Source organism: Stenella coeruleoalba (genome assembly GCF_951394435.1).
Source record: "Stenella coeruleoalba genome assembly, chromosome: 5".
Lineage (NCBI taxonomy): Eukaryota > Metazoa > Chordata > Mammalia > Artiodactyla > Delphinidae > Stenella > Stenella coeruleoalba.
In genome coordinates this window covers 31,692,226-31,713,201 of record NC_137150.1, presented here as the reverse complement: position 1 = coordinate 31,713,201, position 20,976 = coordinate 31,692,226, and the positions used below count along the sequence as shown (strand labels likewise).

General features: G+C 44.6%; 1 protein-coding gene across 2 annotated transcripts in view; it reads left to right on the top strand.

The window, feature by feature from the left end:
• Positions 1-20,976, top strand: part of EPHB1 (EPH receptor B1) — a gene marked incomplete at its 3' end in the record, with an annotated part of 426,489 nt that overhangs the window by 364,991 nt on the left and 40,522 nt on the right. For both annotated transcript variants that reach the window (XM_079922007.1, XM_079922006.1), the window contains 2 exons: positions 8,188-8,435; positions 15,986-16,201. In XM_079922007.1, the coding sequence (XP_079778133.1) occupies positions 8,188-8,435; positions 15,986-16,201 (464 nt within the window). The remainder of the gene's footprint in view (positions 1-8,187; positions 8,436-15,985; positions 16,202-20,976) is intronic.

The following is a 20,976-nucleotide window of genomic DNA, read 5'->3' as shown; positions in this document are numbered from 1 at the left end:
AGGATGGGCAGGATGAGGGTAGCCTCATACTGGATAAGAATCACAGCAGGAAGGGTTTCCAGAGGAGCAGATCAAATAGATATTGCCTGTAAGTATGATTAATATAACTGGCATGCACTCAACATGTACATACTTTACAAGCATTGTCTCATTCAACTCTCATAATGGCCCTGTTAGCCCTGTGTGTTAGTTTGTGTGTGTGTGTGTGTGTGTGTGTGTGTGCGTGCGTGCACATCTGTGTGCGTGCGTGCATTTGTAGGCTGGTAAGGATATCCACATTCAGTAAACAGCTTGCCAAAGGCCATGCTACTGGTTGGACTGAGTTAACGGTAGAGCAAAAACTGAAACCCAGATAAGGTTGATCTTAGTCTGGTGAACGTAACTCCCACACTACCTGCTACTTTTGTCACTGTTCTGGAAAATGGCAGCTAAGTATAGAGACATTGTTTCTGATGGCAAACTCTAGCTAGCAGTTTGGAATACCCAAGCCTCTTGGATGGAAATGACGGGACTCTCCTAGAATTCAGTATTCCCATATGGTGGTGCCACAAAGATGCCCTGGGGAGAGCATGTTCTTCCTAGAATACCCTTGTCCCATCCTCTGGTCCTCCTATTCTAGTATGATCAGTTATTTCCTTAAGAAGGATAACAATGAGGGCCAAGATATTTACCATTTTTAATTATGTGTGCTTGCTTATATTAAGAAAATAAGTAATATCTAGGTATGTGGTTGTCAAATGAATACAAGAAGCTATGAGAAAAGAGAAAGCTAGGTTTACTCTCGCCATCTACATATTAGGTATTGTGGGCACCGTGGCTATTAATTAGATTCCATCTCATTTGCCAACCCCAGTAGCCTGGCAATGGGTACCTGGGGAACTCTGCTGAGGAGAAATAGGGTTGTGATCAATTAGTAATGTCTGTCCTGGGTGCAAGGACAGGAGGTGGTGGAATGCCTGTCATGGTTTTACTATCCCTGGTTTAGCATAACCTATCTTGCACAGGACAGTGTGAAAACTTGCTGGAAATCATACTTTAAAAACCTAGTTTAAATTAATTCTTCAAAAGTTTCTTTTCCGGTGGAAGCTTGAACTTGTAGTGAGAAGCTCTGCTTTCCTTTTTCCCTCCCTAAGGCAGTGTGACTTCACAATGCTGCTAAAAAAAAAAAAAAAGACTGAAATTGTGTGTGGATCCACGCGGCACATAGCCAACAGCTAGTGCTTGAAATGTCTGCTGGCAGGTTGGATGTTTCATTTTCAAAAATTGAAAATTCTTTCCTTCTGATTTTACATATAATAGTTGAGGCATTTAACGCTGCTGAGCCACTTTTTCTCTCTTCCTCACTTTGTCAAGGAGCTGAAACTTGTAGGGAATAATTTCAGCAGCTGTCTGGGAGGGCAGTGACAGGAACTGGCAAAATGACACTCAGCTGACAGCCCTGAGGGCCACGGTTCTCAAACCGGAGCCAGGCATCAGAATCACCTGGAGGCAAGTTGAAACCCAAGTCACAGGGCCCTGTACTGAACTTTTGATCCCGTTGGATATAAATGGGGCTTGAAAATCTGCATTTCCTAACAGGTTTCCAGGTGATGCTGATGCTGTTGGACAGGAGCCACACTTTGAGAACAACTGCTAAGAATCACTGGCACGAAGCTGGAGCTAGTTTAGTGCCAGTCCTAGCCAAGAGGTTGTTTGGCTGTGGGAGAGGGTCCAAGGTCAGCTGCAAAGATGTGTGCCAATCAGAGTCCAGCCAGACCAAAGTTAGGTTGGCTGCAATTACTATCAGTCAGCAAGCTGTACAGAAAGAACTAACCATAACCACTACCCAGTCATTTCCTGTAAGTATCTATTTTAAATATAATGCTGGGGCGTTCTCTAGTGGTCCAGTCGTTAGGACTCAGTGCTTTTACTGTCGTGGCCCCGGGTTCAATCCCCGGTTGGGGAACTAAGATCCCACAAGCCTCACAGTGCGGCCAAAATAAAAATAAATAAATATAATACTAATGCTTCATTTGTTGAAAATATTTTTTAGGCATTAAGAATTTTTCTTGAAAAGATGGAAAATGGATGGCCATGTTTTGGAGCTCATATGAAAGCAAGCTCTATAGAGTTCAGATCATGGCAAATCGAAGCACCACAGACCTCAAGTTCTGGCCCTAATGACAGGAAAGGTGTCCCAAAAGCAAAAATAGTTCCCTGAGCAAAGTGTGTGAACCTGAAGTCAAAGATCACAGGTGACAGCAGTCAGATTGCAAGTGACACAAGGTCTTGGTTTTCTGTTTGCTACTAAAAAGGGCCCGTCGACTCCCACTCCCTAGGAGTCTGTGGCGGTGCTAGGGGGCCAGAGACCCCAGACTTTAACGCCCCGGGCTTACCTGAAGACACCCTCCATGCCCAGATACCTGGCAGGGGGACTTCCCAGCACCCCTGGCAAGATGCTCTGCTGTGTCTTGGATCAGCCTCCTTCAAGTTCCGCTAGGCTACAGAAACCTATGTTTGCTACCTTTTCTCTTCCACTACCCATCCCCACTCCCTACCCCATGACCCTACCCTCACTTCCCACCCCACTCTCTACCCCTGGATTGTCTTTTCCTGTGTCTCCAACAGTGTGTAGTTTACAAAGCACTTTTTCAGAGCCCCCACGCCCTGTTAGGAAGGCCCCACAGTTGATCAGGTCCTTTTGTCCAACAGAGCTGAGAAAGCTGAGGCTGAACAAGGGAAGCACCCTGCCCCAGGTCCAGTGGGCGGGGAAGGAAGGGAGGATGGTGTAGACTCAAGCTTCTTCCCCCAGAGTTTCTTCTTCTGGCCAGAGTTTGCCCCAGCTGCAATGAGGGCCACTTAATTACAGGGTGGAGCACAGCCTCTGCGTAAGGACTGTGGATTAAGTGACTTCCTTTGCAGTTGGTGGTTGGAAAACCTCCGGGCTTGGGGAATATGAAGTCATTTCTTTGTCAGACACAGAAAAAGAGCTATTTTTACAGAATCACCATCCTTTAAGCCGCTGCTTTCCAGTGATTATAGAGCAGATTTCCAAGAGCAGTAACGATACAGAACCCATCTCTCCCAACCCAAGGAGAGCACTTTCTTTTTTTAAAAAGACTTTATGGGCTTCCCTGGTGGCGCAGTGGTTGAGAGTTCGCCTGCCGATGCAGGGGACACGGGTTCGTGCCCCGGTCCGGGAAGATCCCACATGCCACGGAGCGGCTGGGCCCGTGAGCCATGGCTGCTGAGCCTGCGCGTCCGGAGCCTGTGCTCCACAATGGGAGAGGCCACAACAGTGAGAGGCCCGTGTACCGCAAAAAAAAAAAAAAAGACTTTATTTTCTGGAGCAGTTTTAGGTTCACAGCAAAATTGAGTGGAAGGTACAGAGATTTCCCATATATGCCCTGCCCCACACATGCATAGCCTCTTACATTATCAACATCTCCCCGCAGAGTGGTACATTGGTTACAATTGATAAACCTACACTGATACATCATTATCACCCAAGGTCCACAGTGAAGGTTCACTCTTTTTTTGTTTTTTTTTTTTTTTTTTTGCGGTATGCGGGCCTCTCACTGTTGTGGCCTCTCCCGTTGTGGAGCACAGGCTCCGGACGCGCAGGCTTAGCGGCCATGGCTCACGGGCCCAGCCGCTCCGTGGCATGTGGGATCTTCCCGGACCGGGGCACGAACCCGTGTCCCCTGCATCGGCAGGCGGACTCTCAACCGCTGCGCCACCAGGGAAGCCCAAGGTTCACTCTTGATGTTGTACATTCTATGGATTTAAACAAATGTATAATGACGTGTATCCACCATTTAATTTCATATAGAGTAATTTCACTGCCCTAAAAATCCTCTCAGGAGAGCACGTTTTTATTTTATAATTTCAAAAATCTATATGATGAGACCCCTACAGAGGATATAATTTGGAGCTAAAGTATTAGGAACACTGAACCTGAAGACCAGTCAGCCACAAAGATTAAACAATGACATGACATTTGTCAATTAGGAAACGAATATACGTAGCCCATACTGCTCTATACAGATAGGACTTTGCAAAGCCACACCTTCATTGATTTCTTGCTTCCTTCTCTTCTTTCTCTCCGCTCACAGCTACAAAGCCCACACTATGTGTCAGGCCTTGTGCAGTGAAAGGCAGCTTGTAGGCAAGCACTGCTTTCAAATGAATTCAAAGGTGTAGGGATGAATTCCAGGTACTCCAGGGCCTTTAGCAGTTCCCTAATCCGTTTGAAACACGCTTGGGTGGTTTAGACCCCTGGCTCTCAACGTTGGCTGTTCTTCAGAACCACCTGGGCAGCTAGGCCTGGTTTCATGGGACCTGTGTGGTCGCACGGAGTCCCATGCTCAGCAGGGCCCACACTTAGTTTAATGCTCTGCTGTCACCGTGTTGAACTTCTTAATAAATTTTGAACAGGGAGTCCTGCATTTTCATTTTGTACCAGGCCCTGCAAATTACGTAGCTGCTCCTGCGAGCAGCTTTTAACTATGTCCGTGCCCAGGCTGCACCCAGACCAACTAAACAGAATTCCTGGAGGTGGGACCCAGGCCTCTGTGCTTTGTAAGCTTCCCAGGGGATTGCAGTGGGCAGCCAACTTTGGGAACGCTGGTATATAACAGAAGTCCTCAACTGGGGAGTTTATGTGTATGTTGTGGGGAATAGCAGATTCACCTGGGGCACTTTTACACACTCCCCAGACTGATGTGTAGAAATTCATAAATATTCTGATTCCTAAATATTCTGATCTCATCTGACTAGCCGGGCAGGAACTTTCCATGAATATGATATTTGTCTATAAGGTAGTCCTGATGCCAACCAGGGTTCTTGGCCTTCCCCAATCAATAAAAATTGACTAGAGGCCAGACGAGAAATTCAGGCAAGGCTTTACTGTGACCCTTGCTACAGCAGAGGGGAGTGGGAACAAACAACAGTTTCCCTGCTTGCTAGCTCCCTCAGGAGGGGCGAGCTTGCTCCTTATACGGTGTGTGTGCAGGGGTCAGTCTGGAGGGGTGGCTTTGGTGTTTTGCCCACCCCTTAGGAGGTGTGGTGTGCAGGGGGCATGCGCAGTGCCCTGTTTTTGCTCCCGACTCCTTGCTCTTGCTCCGGGCTCTGCAAAAGTGGCAGTTGGGTTTCTTGGTCTCTTTGTATCTTTTGTCCATAATTTTGCCCAAACTGCGCATGCATGCAGTTATTTTTAGTCCCATACAGTTTCTTTGTATTTTGTTGCTTGAGGAGAGGTGTGTCCAGGTGCAAGCACTGCAGCACTGCAGCAAAGGGTCCCAGATCCCAGCCTGTCTCAGTCACACTGTGTTTGCTGTTCCCTGGTTACTGAGTCACTATAACAGTAACTGCATATGAATGGTTAGGACTTGCACAGTTGGAGCACAGTGGGCCCTGCATTGTGACTTCACATCCACCCAGCTCTCTTCCCTGTGGCACTGCTAACCGAACACACCTTCTGAGAGGCGGTATGGCAGGAAAAGGGATAGGCCCAGGGAGTATCCCTGGCTCTGCCTCACAGATGTGGGGTTTGAGGCATGTTTTCGTCATGCCTCAGTTTCCTTATTAGTAAAATGGGCATAATAATACCCAGCTCATGAAGGTGCTGTGAGGATTAAGACATGCAAAGAGCCCAGCACGGTACCTGGCACAGAGCAGGTAGTCAAGACATTTTGGTGTACTATCTCCCCCAAGAAGAAATATTAGCATACTTTCCCCTCACTCTCAACCGTGTCTTTTTACTAAAAGAAAATAGAAGTCATTAGTATGACAACAGGGAAGAAATACTGATATTCTTCAATTAGTATGCTTATTAAATATGCAAGCTGTATTCATTCAGCTCATAGTTATTGAATAACTACTAGGTGCAGGTGTCAGAGAGATGGATTCCATATATCTCTATACACAGACACATATATATACATACAAAAATATATAGAGACACATCCATATATACAATATATGCACAAATGCATACAGACACATACATATATGCACATATATACACAAGTTTGTATACATACATACATATACATACTCTACACAAATATATATACATAGAGAAGCACACATATATGACAGGTGGTTGTTATTCAGTACTCTTCTTCAAATTTTACTCATTTGAACTGCAAAGACAATGCTTATTGTAACAATTTAAACGAAAAAGTAACTGAAGTTTACTAACCCATACTTCCCCACTCCTATTCCCACCATTCTAGTGTAACCAATTTTTAAAATAATTTGAAGTTGAAAGTAAATTTGCTATGAATTTTTTCCATAATGTTTTTTTTGGCATTCACCACCCCCCTACAGGCATATTCTACAGACCACATTCTATTAATATAACTTTCTCTTCTTTTCTGCTTCACTTAGCAATGTAATGCAGATATTTTTGAAGCCAATACATCTCACTCCTCTATTAGTTTTCAGAAGCTCATAGCATTCTGCAGGATGGCTGTCCCTTTCCAGCCATCCCCCTGGTTATGGTCATATGGTATTTGGCTGTTGAAGGAGATGCTGCCATAAACAGCCTTTTGTAAAAATGTAAATACTGGTACCTCCACTTCTTTTGGAGCCTCCAGCAGTTTGTAACCCAAGAATGGGCAAAGCCAAACAAATAATAATAAATAAGATACCCCAACTTTTATTGGCATACCTACCACGTACCAGACACCTCAGTGGTGTGTACAAGTTACGGACATGAATGAGACTTGGTCTGACCTCAAACAGTTGTGATCTCATGTCAAAACCAGTATTACACATGCTGTCTATCTTAGGTCCATGCTGAAACCTTCCTAATGGTGCTTAAGCCAACCTCTACTCCAGCCTTAGATTCTAACAAGTTCCATAGACTCTGGAGCAGTTCTGCATCCACAGGTCTTTCATGCAGCTTCCTTCCAACCTATGCAGCAGAAAATATAAGAAGTTCCCAACTAAATCACAGATGTTAACTTGCTTTTCTAATTCGGCCAGTAACGTATCTGATTGCTCACAGTTTGCTCCATCATCGCCTTGCAGAAGCTGAAAGTGAGAAAGAAAGTTTTCCCAGCAGAAATCCATGTTTCTCCTATCAGGCCTTTGACACCCGTTTCTGCAATGCACTTACAAGTAGATTCTAAATTGCTTCACATGAAAGAACTGAAGTTACAAAACCAAGTTAAATCATAAGATAACTTTTGAAAGCACGTTGAATGGGATTCAACAGATTTTTTAAGCAGCTGTGAAATAGTGTCACCAGAATTGTTTTTACTCTTGGTGATTTTACTGCAAAAATGTTTAAATGCTGTGGCACCCATGGAGGTGTGCAGCTCGTGTCTGCTTGAAAAAGCCACTGTTCAGCTGCCAGGAGTGCAGGTAGCTGCCAGCCTCCTGCTGCAGCGCCTTCAAGATCTGCCTCGGCTTTCTCGCAGGGACCCAGTTCTTTCTGGCAGCCCCAGTCAGTGACTGAGCACAGTGGGATGCTAGGGCCTGGGCCTTTCTGGAATGGGCACTCTTTATTCTGAAGCTCCTCATTGGGTTAGATGAGACTGTCAGGTCTGCATCAACCAGGTCTGTGCTGCAATCTGGGCCTCTCTTTGCCCACTCCCGCTTCCCCCTTCTTTTCATAAAGTCAGGTCTGCACCATGATCTGGGACTCTGGCAATCCTACTTCTCTCCCCTTTATCCTGCAGTGTCTGCTAACTTACCTTCCTTACTCCTCAGTTTCTGTTTTCCGAGGGACCCAATAGACACAAACACTTTCAGGGCAATGTAGGAACATAAACGCTATACATCTCATTCAGAGGACTAAAGTACTTGAACGTATCCCATAACCCCTGGACATTCTTGCACTAGGCTCTGCTAAAAATGAATTATGATTCTGCCACAGTGAAACTGACCATTTCATTTCAATTGTTCATCTGGGATGCAAATGAAAAAACAAATGAGGAAAAACAAACCCATATAGAGTCTGAAATTTCACTTTAGTTACCCAAGAGATCCGAGGTAAAGAACATATTTGGGTATTCCTTCTGTGTTTGCCGTGAACTGCATAGTGCTGGGACGTCACAATTACAGTGAGAGGACACTATTTCCTTTCTGCCACCTTAATCACCGTTCCACCTGGAGCACCATTGTTCTTGATAAGCTGCCTCCCCTCATGGTTCCACAGACAGAAGGAAGTGAGTAATAATTGCATTCTTGTTGCAGGAGAGTTTGGAGAGGTGTACAAGGGGCGTTTGAAACTTCCAGGCAAGAGGGAAATCAATGTGGCCATCAAGACACTGAAGGCTGGGTACTCGGAGAAGCAGCGACGGGACTTTCTGAGCGAGGCGAGCATCATGGGCCAGTTCGACCATCCCAACATCATTCGCCTGGAGGGCGTGGTCACCAAGAGTCGGCCGGTCATGATCATCACGGAGTTCATGGAGAATGGCGCTTTGGATTCTTTCCTCAGGGTAAGAGCAGCTCAGCTCACCTTTACTCCTCAGGGCAAAAGCATGGATGATGCTGGCGCTGGTGGACGCTGGCAGACCGTCGTGGGCTGGGGAGAAGTGTCCGTGTGAGGACAGCCTGTCGCTCAGGAATCCCTGATGAAATGCGGGTGGGCGTTGAAGATGTTAGCGAGGTTAACAGATTTGCTGCTGAAAGGAAAGAACAAAGCAGAGCATGTGGACCCCTCTGTAGGAGGACAGCATCGAGCCAGGCCTGGATAAGTGCTTGCTGGATGAGTAAGAGTGAATAGAGGAGGACGGAGAATGGCCGTCGGTGTCACTGAAGAGACTGAAGAGACTTCCAGCCGCTATGCTGTCCTGCGTGATTCACGCAGATGCCAGTGGCTATCTCTGCCTCTTCCCCAGCATAGCCGCCCTCCCAGACAGCTCCCTTTGTTCACAGTTCAGAGATAAAACAGGTTGCCCTTTTCTGATGCCTGGGCATCCCGGCCTCTGAGGAGGCGCTTCTGGGCAGGTCAGGGGAAGAGTGTGTTGCAGGCGTCCACAAGTCTTTCCTGGAGTTGATGGAGAACTGTGGCTCCCAACCACCTGCAGCAGAGGTGCGGGTCCCTGAAGGCCTATGGCCAGGAGATCTGCAAAGGACCGTTGTCAGAGCATGCCCATGCAGCCACAAAAGAAGCATTTTCACTACTGTGGGGTATTCCAGAGCTATTCAGAGAAGGGGCGAGTGAGCATGGCCGAGGTGCTCATGTCTGGAGGGTAGAAGCTGTCTGACCACAGGCCACGGAGCAAGGCCTGCCTCGGACCAAAGGGACAGCTGGGCAGCCTGGGAGCAAGAGAGTGCAGGGAGTGGCATCAAAGAATGGGGCAGGACCTTCTGAGCAAGGGCTTCAGAGTAATACTAAGTAGCCAGCTATGCATGTCACCAAAGCTACCAAACAGTAGCTATGGCTGAAGATCAAAGAACCATTCGTAGAGTCTCATTGAAACAGTCATGAGGTGCCCTGTGCTGGGATGAGAGAGACATTGCTCTAATGCTGTGGAACAAATCACCCCAAGATTTTAGTGACTTAGCCCAACAACAATTTGGTTTGCTCACAAATCTGCAATTTGGGTAGGCCTCGGTGGAGACCTCTCTGTTTCATGTGTTGTCAGCAGGAGAAGCTCAGGGTTAAGGCCTGGAATCGTCAGAAGCCTCATTCATTCATCTGTCCCAGGGTTGATGCTGGGTATCAGCTGGCATCTCTCCACCTGGCTGACTAGGGCTTCCTCACAGCAAGCTGGGTCCCAAGAACAAGCAACCCAAGAGTAGAAGGCAGAGGCTGTATCAGTTTTGAAACCTAGCCTGAAATGTCACAAAGCATCCTTCAACCACATTGATGGACCCACCCAGATTCAAGGGGAAGAAACATGTCCCACATCTTGATGGGGGACAGCAGCCTTCTTACACATAAGGGATGGGAGGTCCTGTTATATCCATTTTAGAGAATACAACCTGCGTAAATGCCTCTGACCCCCCAGGACCTTAGTGCCCAAAGCTTCCAGCAATCATCTGCCTGGATTATACTTTTTGTTTCTGTACATGAAGTACAGGGGTATCACATAAAGAAGAACTGAAACCTTCCTGAGGAAGCCAGGGAAGGCTTCAAGGAAGAGAGAGAATTTCTCTGATATGGGAGAAGGAGGAATTTGCCAGACAGGTCAGGAATGGGCAGGTAGGCTCACAGAACAGTGGAGCTGTGTGTTCATAGGTCAAAGTCAGCGTGGCCTATTTGGTAATCTGTCATCAGCGGCCTGGTGGTTCCAAAGCTCAGAAGCAGAGCTTAGGGGCTGCAGTGTGGAAAGGGAGCTGAGGACTTGTCTAGAAGCTGCATTTGTACATACTGAACCTACCTTTGCAGGGGGAGCACACACTTTATGCCTTGTCTGAGTCATTAGGCAGTAGTGGCTTTTGTTTGGTGGGGTGGGGGACAGCTGATGTAGGTGATGGGCCCCACGTACTTTGCCTGGTACAGCCTCCTTGAGGGTGTGGGTTATGCTTTGTATTTTGAAACCCCAGCGCCTAGCACACTGAGCACCGGGTCGAGGCTAGTTGAATGAAGAACAGTTTCTGGAGCAAAAGAGTTTGGTCAGGAGAGATGGAGCTTGCTGAGTGTACACGGTCTCTTGTCCTTGTAGCCAGACCTCTCGTGTCAGCCAAAGAAACGTGAATAGGAGGTAATGTTAGGAGAAAAAGTATTTTCCGGAACCAGCCTCTGGACCTATCAGGAGTCATTTACTTCCTGCAAGTCACCTGTCTGTGCTTCACAGAGACTCTCAACGCGATCTGGAGACTGTGATGAGACTCTTTCCCTGGAACGCACAGGCGAACAGGAAGATTCCTTCTCAGGAGCCTGCGGAAAATCAGAACCCTGCACCACTGCTCTGCACACACCTGTTCCATTTTGGGGGCGCAGGACATGGGGGCAGGTTGGATGCCAGTTATTTTTCATGACAATGTGGCCCAGGCAGTGGGAGAAAAGCTAGGGGCGAGAGAGGAGCACAGGGAAAAAGAGGGGAAAGGATGGCCAGAAGGGAGCGGCCAGAGCAGGCGGTGCTGGGAGCTGCGGGAAATGAAGCATGTCCAACTCCCCACCCGGCACAGAGACAGGTAATCTATAAATCTAATTTCAGCCTCACTACCAAACCCTGGAGCATAGCAGCATTAATTGATGTATTTGCTGCTTGATAAAATTGAATAGTGGGTCATCAGTTCCGTCCTGCAGGGTCCATCTTCTGGGAGGTAGTATACTTTTAAGATCACCATTCAGAGAAGAAAGGAAAAGGGTTAGTCTTCAATTTGTGCACCTGCTTCCTCCCCAACCCCCCACTGGTCCTTTCATACCAGACGTGGTGGCTTTGGAGAGTGACCACAACTCCAGCTCTGGATGGGTGTCTCAGAGGCTCTGGGCATCGAGGGTCCAGGGAGCACATCGGAAAGGGCTTCTCACAGTCTGCTCACTGCTCCCCACTCATTTCAGGACTCAGGATTCTTCACATTCTGGAGGGATTAGAAACACCATTATTCTTTAACCACACATTCTGTAGGTTCATAATTATCCATTTTTAAAAAAAATGTCTGTGCCATGGGTTAGGTAGACTGCAAATCCATAATTAAATATTTCCTTCTTGGCACTCAGATTCAGGGGATTCAACCTGGTAGCTCTTCCATAATCTTAGGCACAAGCCCTGAAGCCCTCCTCAATGCCTCATGCCTCAGCCAAGAGGGTCGACCTGCTCCATACGGCCTTCGTGGCTAAAGCTTGGCCTTGTGGTTACTGCTGGTTCATTCACAGATGGTTGTAACTGGAAGACTCTTGGAAGTCACTGAGCAATGTCAAATGGGGACATTTATCATTCATGGGGTGCTCATTCATGGCCTGGAGCTAGAGGACAGCAAGCCAGTTGTCAGAAAGGGAACACCAGGTTGCAAGTTCTGAGACTGAGGTCCAGCTTTGGGCTCTGCTATGAGTCACCCTGTGGCCTTGAGCAAATCTGTTAACTCAATTTCCCAATCTATAAACTAAAGGCATTGAGCTGGATGATCTTGAAAGGGCTCTTTCAGGTTAAAAAAAAAAAATCTATGATTCATTTTCTTCAAACAAATCAAATAAAGGTTTCATTTCCTGAAGTGGGTTTGTCAATGTAAGTTGAAATACCTAAATCCTTCCTGGCTAATAAAAGGGCCAGCAAGTGGCTTCAGTGAATTTGCAGAAAAGCAATTTCAGCAGAAAGCACTTCATGAAAGGAAGAAAGTTTAAATCACTTCACCCAGCCTGTATTTCTATTACAAACTGTGTTTTTACCATGTGCTCAGCACAGAATCACATCTTTCCCAAAGTTCTAAGAAATCTGTTTTTCTTTTTCTGTGTTGTTTATCTTTGTATGCTGATGCTCATATCTCTGAAAGTTCTTTTTTGGGAGTTTATATCAATGAAGTGAACATAAAACAGCTGGACATGTCAGAAAATCTTAATATGTTTATGTCTCTAAGTTTCCAAGATTATGGACACAACAGGTATGACTGTCTTATCATGATACCTGATTCTCCTGCAGATTCTAAAGAAAATGTGTGTAGAGTCAGCATTTTCCAGTGGAAAAGGCACTGGACGGGAATTGTAAAAGATTCAGATAAAGTAGCATATTTGTGGTACATGTTTCTACTTTCTCTTTCTATGGCCACGGCAGACATCATTAATCAATCACAGATCTTCTTCCTACAAAGCTTATACACAGACTTCTCCACACAACATTGGAGGCAGCCATTACCAACTGATAAAAGATGAAATGTAAATGGAGAAGCAATTTGCTGTTTGGACTTAGATTCTTGTTATAAGTCAAAATCACACAGAGTGATTTAAGGCTGATCACTTAAACTTTCTGGACTTCCTTTATCTTCTCTATAAAAACAGTGTAATATTGCCTGCCTTGCCTACTCCACAGGACTGGAGTTAAGGATGAAAACATATTCCATGAAGTATGACTTGCCATTCAAAGGCCAAGAAGGGAAGAAATCAGAGTTTGTAGATTAATTGATCCTAATTTCAGGCCTACATTATTAGTTCCTACTACAGTTAGGGTGGGGATGATTATTACAGATGCCAAACTGCTGAGCTCAGAATGCGCTGTGAACTAGGCTCTCTGAGGGCACTGATCCTAGGATGTCTGCCCCACACGCCCAGGAAGCCAGAAGGAACCTGCAGTCCTCATCCAAGGTGTCCTCAGTCTCTCTCACCAGGCATCTGGGGGTCATGGGAGAGAGGATTTGTGAGATATTATGGCCTTGCTGATAATTCCAGCAGTCATTGCTGCTGTCTTAGTATTCATGGGGCACTGAGCTGAGCCCTCCACATGTATTGTCTCATTTAACCTTGAATCTCAAATCTCAGGAAGAATGGGCACTCTGTTCTTATTTTACAGATGTGGGAATCACTGCTCTGGAGGTTAAATAACTTGCCCAAGAGCATGCAGCCAGTGAGAGAGAGAGCCCGGACCCACCATGGTCTGTCTGGCTCCAAAGCCTGAACTTTTAATCACTTTTTGCCCTTTGTCAACACCAGAATCTATAAGATGACTGATCTAAACATTTAAACAAATCAGAAAATGAAGCAGCTCAGTGAAGTCTTTAATGACTTAAAGTAGAAACATAGACACAAATCTGCAAAAGATTTCAACACTGCTCTTGGCAAAGCTGCTTCCAACCAGCACCGGTGCCCTTCCCAACATCTGTCTACAAGTGGGCTTCTGTAGGGAGACATTTATTTTTAACCACATTGTTGTCTCCACTTACAGAGGAGAAGAAACAAACTGAATTGAAAAAATCTGACCCTTGGGACTTGTGGCTGAAATATATTTTCTAATATGCGGAAGTCGCATGACAACTTTCTGGAGAGGCAGATCCCCAGAGACCTACTTAGAGAAATGATGGTGCTGGGGAAATCTGGGCTAGCTTCTCAAGGAAGTGTGGAGTGAAGTTCATTAGTGAGCAAGATTTGCATCACTCACGGCACATCCAGCTCTGGCAGATGGGCACCATGTGCTGAAAACCAATCAGTTTCCAAAAAGCAGCTCTGCACTTTATTTTGGAGTTGGTTAGAAGCAAATATTGCAGAGGAAGCATTCTGGGCAGATTGGGAGGTGGTTAAGGTTTGAGTGAGAACTTGGAACTTGGAGTATGTCAAACTCAGTGTGTTTGGGGGGTCCTCCTTCTGGTGGGGGTTGGGGGCTCAGGAAGGAGTGCAAGGAGTGCCAGTTTGCTCCAGTCCTTCAACTGAGCGAGGGGTATAACCAACCCTCGGGCTTGCAATCTCTCATGAGGAACAAAGTCTTCAACAATTCATGCTACCGTTGTTAGACTTTTCAATTGTTGGAATATTTTCCCTAATAAATAGTGTATTTTTACAACAGCTCTTTTATTTTTCTTTACTTATTTTTGCATAGAAAATTACTTTTGCAGGAGCTCATGCATAAATGATGTGTCCATACATATTAGTGAGATAATGCATGTGAGTGCATTGGGCACCGTCTCACAGACAGTAGGTGCTCAATAAATGGGAACTCCTCACACTCTTTATGCTTCCTGCCTTTCACAGGAGGATCCTGGGGCAGAGGGAGGGACTGCCTTGCCCAAGGTCTGTGTTCAGCAGTAACTGGACTAGCCCAGGGTGCCCCGCCTCCTCCTCCCTCTCCCCCACTCAGAGCATCTCAATGCCTGGGCCATGCTCTGCTTACACAATACAACTCATAACCCTTTAGGGAGCAGCTGGGGCTGGACTAGTTGGGAAAATGTGTTCTTGGCAGCATGGCCCAAGGTCCACTGATGTAACCAGTGTGTGCAGAGCCCAGACTCAGGGGCTTTGGGGAGGTGGAGGAAGGCATACATTCACTCACAGAAGAGCCTGTCCTCTAACCATGGAGGAGGGAGGCCACCCAGGTAAGAAACTGTGATTGGAGAGAAGGCAGCACTTCAGGTTGGCAGGAGGAGGGGCAGCAACAGTTCCCATTCACTGGGAGAGTCCACGAGCCAGACACGGTGTGTGTGCTCCTCCTGACCATCCAGCCCTCTGAGGCAGGTGTGTTATCCACTGTCGACCAAGACACCATAAACATTTAATTCTGGAGACAAGAAGAGATGTACCAGCCATTCATTCAGCATATGTTTATCGAGCTACATCTGTCTACTCAAACGTTCTCAGCACTGGGAATGCTATGGTGACTGCAAGAGGGAGGGTTCTTGTCTCAAAGAGCTTAGAGTCAAGTAGCAGAGACAGACAGACAGGCACACACACACACACACACAACTAAACCTTGTGATACATGCTAAGAAGGAAAATAAGAGCATACACTGAAGGATAGTAGTAAGAAAGTGCTACTTATGTGTGGGGGAGGGGACTGGCTAGAGAGACATCCTCTCTGAGGGAGTGACATTTAAGTGGAGACCTGAAGCAAGTAGGTGTTGATTGTGGGGAAAAGACAGAGGGAACAGCATGTGTAAGGGCCCTGAGGCAGGAAGGGCTTGGCCAGGGAGAGGATTGAAAAGTCACCAGTCACTCTGTCTTTAGCACAGGAGTGCAGGACAAAGTGACATAAGGTGAGGCAGTAGCTGATCCCATGGGGCCCCGTGGGCCACGCTGAAGAGTTTGGCACTTTCCCTTAACACAGTGGGAGACCATTAGAGCGCTTCGGTGACGTGACCTGATTTCTGTCTTACGAGGATGGCTCTAGCTGCCCTTAGAGAATGGATTGGGACGGGGGAAGGTGTAGGGAGGCTGTTACAGGTGATGGATGATGATGAGTTGGTTAGAATGGTGTCAGTGAAGGTGGAGAGGACTGGATGGCTCTGAGATGTAATTTGAAGATGAAATCCGCAAGACGGCAAGGAGAAGGCAGAGTGTTCAAGGAGAGGGAGGAGAATGGGAGTCGGAAGGGAGAAGGCAGTGGGGCCCTGGCACCTCAGCTTCTGCTTGACCACTGAAGCCCATCTTGATCTGGTTGCCCTTGGTGTCTTATTACAGCAAAATGATGGACAGTTCACCGTGATCCAGCTGGTGGGGATGCTGAGGGGCATTGCCGCCGGCATGAAGTACCTGGCCGAGATGAACTACGTGCACCGGGATCTGGCTGCGAGGAACATTCTGGTCAACAGTAACCTGGTGTGCAAGGTGTCTGACTTTGGCCTTTCCCGCTACCTCCAGGACGACACCTCAGACCCCACCTACACCAGCTCCTTGGTGAGTCCTTCTGTGTCTTCTCAGGTCAAAGTACGACAGGGGTGAAAGGTGGCTGCTCATGGCAGGGACCCATGACGGACCATACTGGGAGGGACTGGGACCAGAACTCATCTATCCACTGAGGGGAGCCAGGTGCTGGGCGAACCATTCAACCAGGAGAAATTACAGTAGCTGTTTGTCCAGGCAAGCATTGGGGCATAGGCTGTGAGAAAGGGTCGGTGTCTCCTCTGAAGCCATGCTGTTCCTGGCCCATGAAGAGGACATTTTGGAAAGGACGATTTGAGGGAATCCAAACATTTGGACAGTGGCATTGGAGACAGCTGTCAGCAGGGAGTGGGCTGCAGTTGTGTTGAGCACTGTGATACCAGGTAGACTCCTGGCCCTCTTCTCTTTCCCTATCACTTCCAGAAAGCCTTAAGTACCATCTACATGACGAGTACTCTCAAATTTGTATTTCTTGCTCAGCCTCCCTCTCTACAGCCCAAGCAGCTTAATCATCTGTGTCCAGCTGCCTAGTTCACACAATTCCCTTTAGAACTTTCACAGGTCCAAAATAGAGCTCTTGATTTACTCTCTAATTTCCCCTCCCCCATCTCTTCAACTCAGTGGTTGCACCATTCAACTAATGACTGAAACCTAGGAATCAGTCTTGAGTTCTCTCTGTGCCTTCCCATCCGTGTCCAATCCCTCAGCTACTCCTATAGGTTTCTATAAAGTCTGTCCCTTTCTTCCCACCTTTGCTGTGTACCCACCCTGTTTCTAAGCACCATTCTCTTTCACCTGGACTGTTACACTGGCTTCCTAGTTAGTCTCCCTGGTTTCCTTTTGTCTTCTTACATCTATTCCCAACAACATCCAAAGTGATAGATCTTCCTACTTAACTACCTACCTATATTCCTTAAGCTTGCAGAAGCAATACATAATTATCATAAAAATCAAAACAAGACAGAGGAGAGGAAAGACTAACTCAGAACCTACAATTTCCTTGAAGCAAGAGTTGGTAAATTTTTCCTAAAGGGCCATATAGTAAATATTTTAGACTTTGCTGGCCAAGAGGCCAAATGAGTATATTATGCACACGATTATATAACCATTTAAAATGTAACCCTTTAAAAATGTATGAACACCACCTTTAGCCCATGGGCTGTAAGAAACCGGGTGACCTGCCAGATTTGGTACTTAGGCCATAGTTTACCAAGCCCTGTCCTGAAGCATCAGTTCCAACAATTAGGTGTGCCTGCTTTCACACTTTTCTCTTTGTTCAAAAATTTGAAAATTTTTATTTTATAAAAATGGGATCATACTATGCCTATTTCTCTGTGTCTTGTTTGTCTCTTGGGGATTCTTACAACAGGTTGCTGCTTTGAAAGTCTGTAAACATTCACACTCCATTAGGGATATACAGTGCCCCTCTTCCAACATCCTCACCAGCATTGAAAGTAATCAATATTTTAAAATTTGCTAATCCAAAGGTGAAAAATCATACCTCATTTTGTTTTAATTTGCATTTTCAACTGACTGCTGGAGATATTACTGTCTTTTTGCACAGTTACTGGGATTCATGTTTCTTCTTTTGTTAATTATCTGTACATGTATTTACCTATTTTTTTATTGGGTTATTTTCTTGTTTCTTAGAAATTTATAGGAATTCTTTTTATGTAAGAGATGTTAACCCTTTTTCTGCCATATATGATACAATTAGTTCCTTCACCTTCTTCTGTACAAAAAAATACAATTCTTTTTTTTTTATTCAAAAGAATACAATTGTCCTTTTGATAGTGTTTATGATATCCTTTGGCTTGCAAAAGTGGTTCATATTCATTTAGTCAAAAATTTCGATCTTTTCCTCTACTAATTGGATTTTCTGGTTTATTCTTAAAGTTCTCAGGGTTATAAAATGCCTTTTGAAGTGGGTTGTCCTATATCTAAATAGTTAGTACACCTGAAATGTATTTATTTTTCCCAAGTTTTTAGTTTGAAAAATTTCAAGTGTACAGAGAACTTGATAGAATTTTGCAAAAGACAGCCATATTCTCACCACATAGATTCTAGAATTATTATCTTGCTATGTTTGCTTTATCATATAACTATTTAATCCATCCCTCTGTCTATTCATCACTCCATCCTATTTTGTTGATGTATTTCCAGATAAGTTGCAGATATTAGTACACATCACCCCTAAATGCTTCAGCATACACATCTTTAATAAGATTTAAATATTTGTTTATAGTTCTTTCCTTAATTAGGGTAAAATCTGCATATAAAGAAGTGCACAAATCGTAAGTGTACACTTACAGAGTTTTAACAAATGCATGCAACTGTGTGACCCCAAATCCTATCAAGATAAAGAACATTGTCATCATACCAGGAAGTTCCCTCATGTCCCTCCCCTGCCCCACACCCAGAGGCACCCACTGTTCTGATTTTTTTTCTACCATAGGTTTGTTTTGCCTGTTCTTGAACTTCACATAAGTGGAATCAGGATGTTCTTTGTGTCTGGCTGCTTTCTCTTAGCATTCTGTGTGTACGATTCATTCCTATTGTTGTGTGCAGAAGTAGTTTGTTCTTATTTACTGTAGCATTCCACTGTTTATTTATCCATTCTCTTGTTGATAGACACCAGGGCTATTCTCAAATATGTTTCTGAATATGTGTTAGGACGTATATTCTTACCCTGTTTTCATACAGGTGAATAGATAATTATACCAACACCATTTATTGAAGATATTTTCCATATTTTATTGAATCACATGTCATCCTTGTCATATGTTAAGTTCCTTACATAAACTATGTTTTGATTCTCAAATCTGCTCCATTAATCAACTTAAATTCTTATTCCCAACCATATTGTTCTAATTATAGTAACTTTATCAGAAGTTTTACTATATGATTACAAGAATTTTAGCAAGAGTTTTACTGTTTGGATAAAGTAAGTTATTCTTCATTCTTCTTTTAATAAAAATTCTTGGCTCTTTTCAAATATCTTTTTTTTTTTTCAATTTAAGATCACTCTGTCTGGTTCCAAAACATGCAGTGATACATATACACTCACATATGGATTTTGAATGCAATTCTACTCTACATTTGGAAGGACTAACATTTTAATGACCCTGAGTCACCTAAATTATAATGTGAGTCAAACATACAATCTCTATATGTCTTACATTGAAAGTTTCTTAAGTGAAATATTCTCCACATTACTTTCCTACACACATTATTTAGATCATTTGCTGTGATTTTGTGTTTCTTCTAAATGATGAAGCTTATAAACTAAACCTAACAGCTTTCAGGATCCTTCACATTTTATCATATTATTCTTCCATGTTTTGCCTTTTATTCAAAATAGAGAAAATTATCATGTTTGCTGATTAAACTATTGATATTTCTAAAATTTCTAAATATGCAATTTATTCACATGAAAAATATTTATTGATCATCTGCTATGTGCCAATCCTGGGCTACAAGCTAGAGGCACAATTAGGATTGAAAAGAGGCAGCATTACTACTCTCACATTCGAATGAGGAAAAGGAAGATTAATCAGACACATACACAAATAAGTGCATAATTGCCAGTTGAGATAAGAGCCACTGTGTTCTGTGAGAGCATGAAGAAAATAATAAATAAGAAAAATACCCTGACTAGATCTAGGGGAATTAAGGGCTTCCAGAGGAGGAGATGGTGCTCCAGCAGAGATTTGAAGAATAAGTCACCCAAATGAACGGGGCAGGTTAGAGCACTGAGAAACATAAGCAGCACATACAAAGGCTCTGTGTCAAGAGGGAAGGTGGAATTTTAGAGGAGCTGAGAGAGGAGTCCTGTGCTTGGCATTTGGAGAAAGAAGGGAAAGTGACCAAGGAGGTCAGCAGTAGTTACATAGGACAGGACCTCCTAGATGCTTTTGATGGAATTTACCTCCTTAGAGCAATGAGAATTCATTCAAGGGCTCTGTGTGGGGTGGGGGTGGGTGGTAGGAGGGGTGTACACAGATGCACACACATGACCCAAAGGTGATGAATTTGCATTTTAGAAAAATAACCTGGTTTTTCTCTTGCTTTTCCTTTCCAATATTTTCCCTCCCTTCTTTATAAACAAAACAAACAAAAAAACTTTCTTGGCTTTCTTCCTTCTTTCTTTCATCCAAAAGTCATTTAGCAAGCCCAGTCAAGGTAGATGTCCTGATCTAGAGAGGCAAGCCCTAGCAGGGATCAGGACCCACGGGTGAGGGGGCTGGAAGGCCAGCACTATTGGAAGATTAGCTATAGACAGGGATATTGAGAAATATATTGGAGACAATGGGACCTTTTGGTAAAGGAGGTACAAATATGGAAAGCATGAAAGCTAGAATGAATTATGTGATGTTGAATTGGAATTGGAGGTATCTGTGAGAACTTGTGGTTTTCAATATATAAGGAGATAGAGAAATAAATAAGAGCTGAGAGTGCCTGTACACAATGGTACCTGTGTAGCAAAAAGTACACCTGGCACTCATATCTTGGATTCTGTATTCTCTTCTATACTAAAAGCACCAAGGACTCATTAGAGAAATGGCCCCTTCCAATGGCCTGGGTAGGAGTATTAGATGAGCCCAGTACATATTTATGTGCCAGAAAGTAAGAAAGTACTCAAAGAATGATGGGAATATGTCAAAAGTACACAATACCATACCCAGCTTAAAGGGCTTCAATGTCCAAATATAGTATAAAATGAACTTCAAAATATATACTGATGGTAACAGATTATAACCTATTGAATAAGATAGTAACTATGGAGTCCA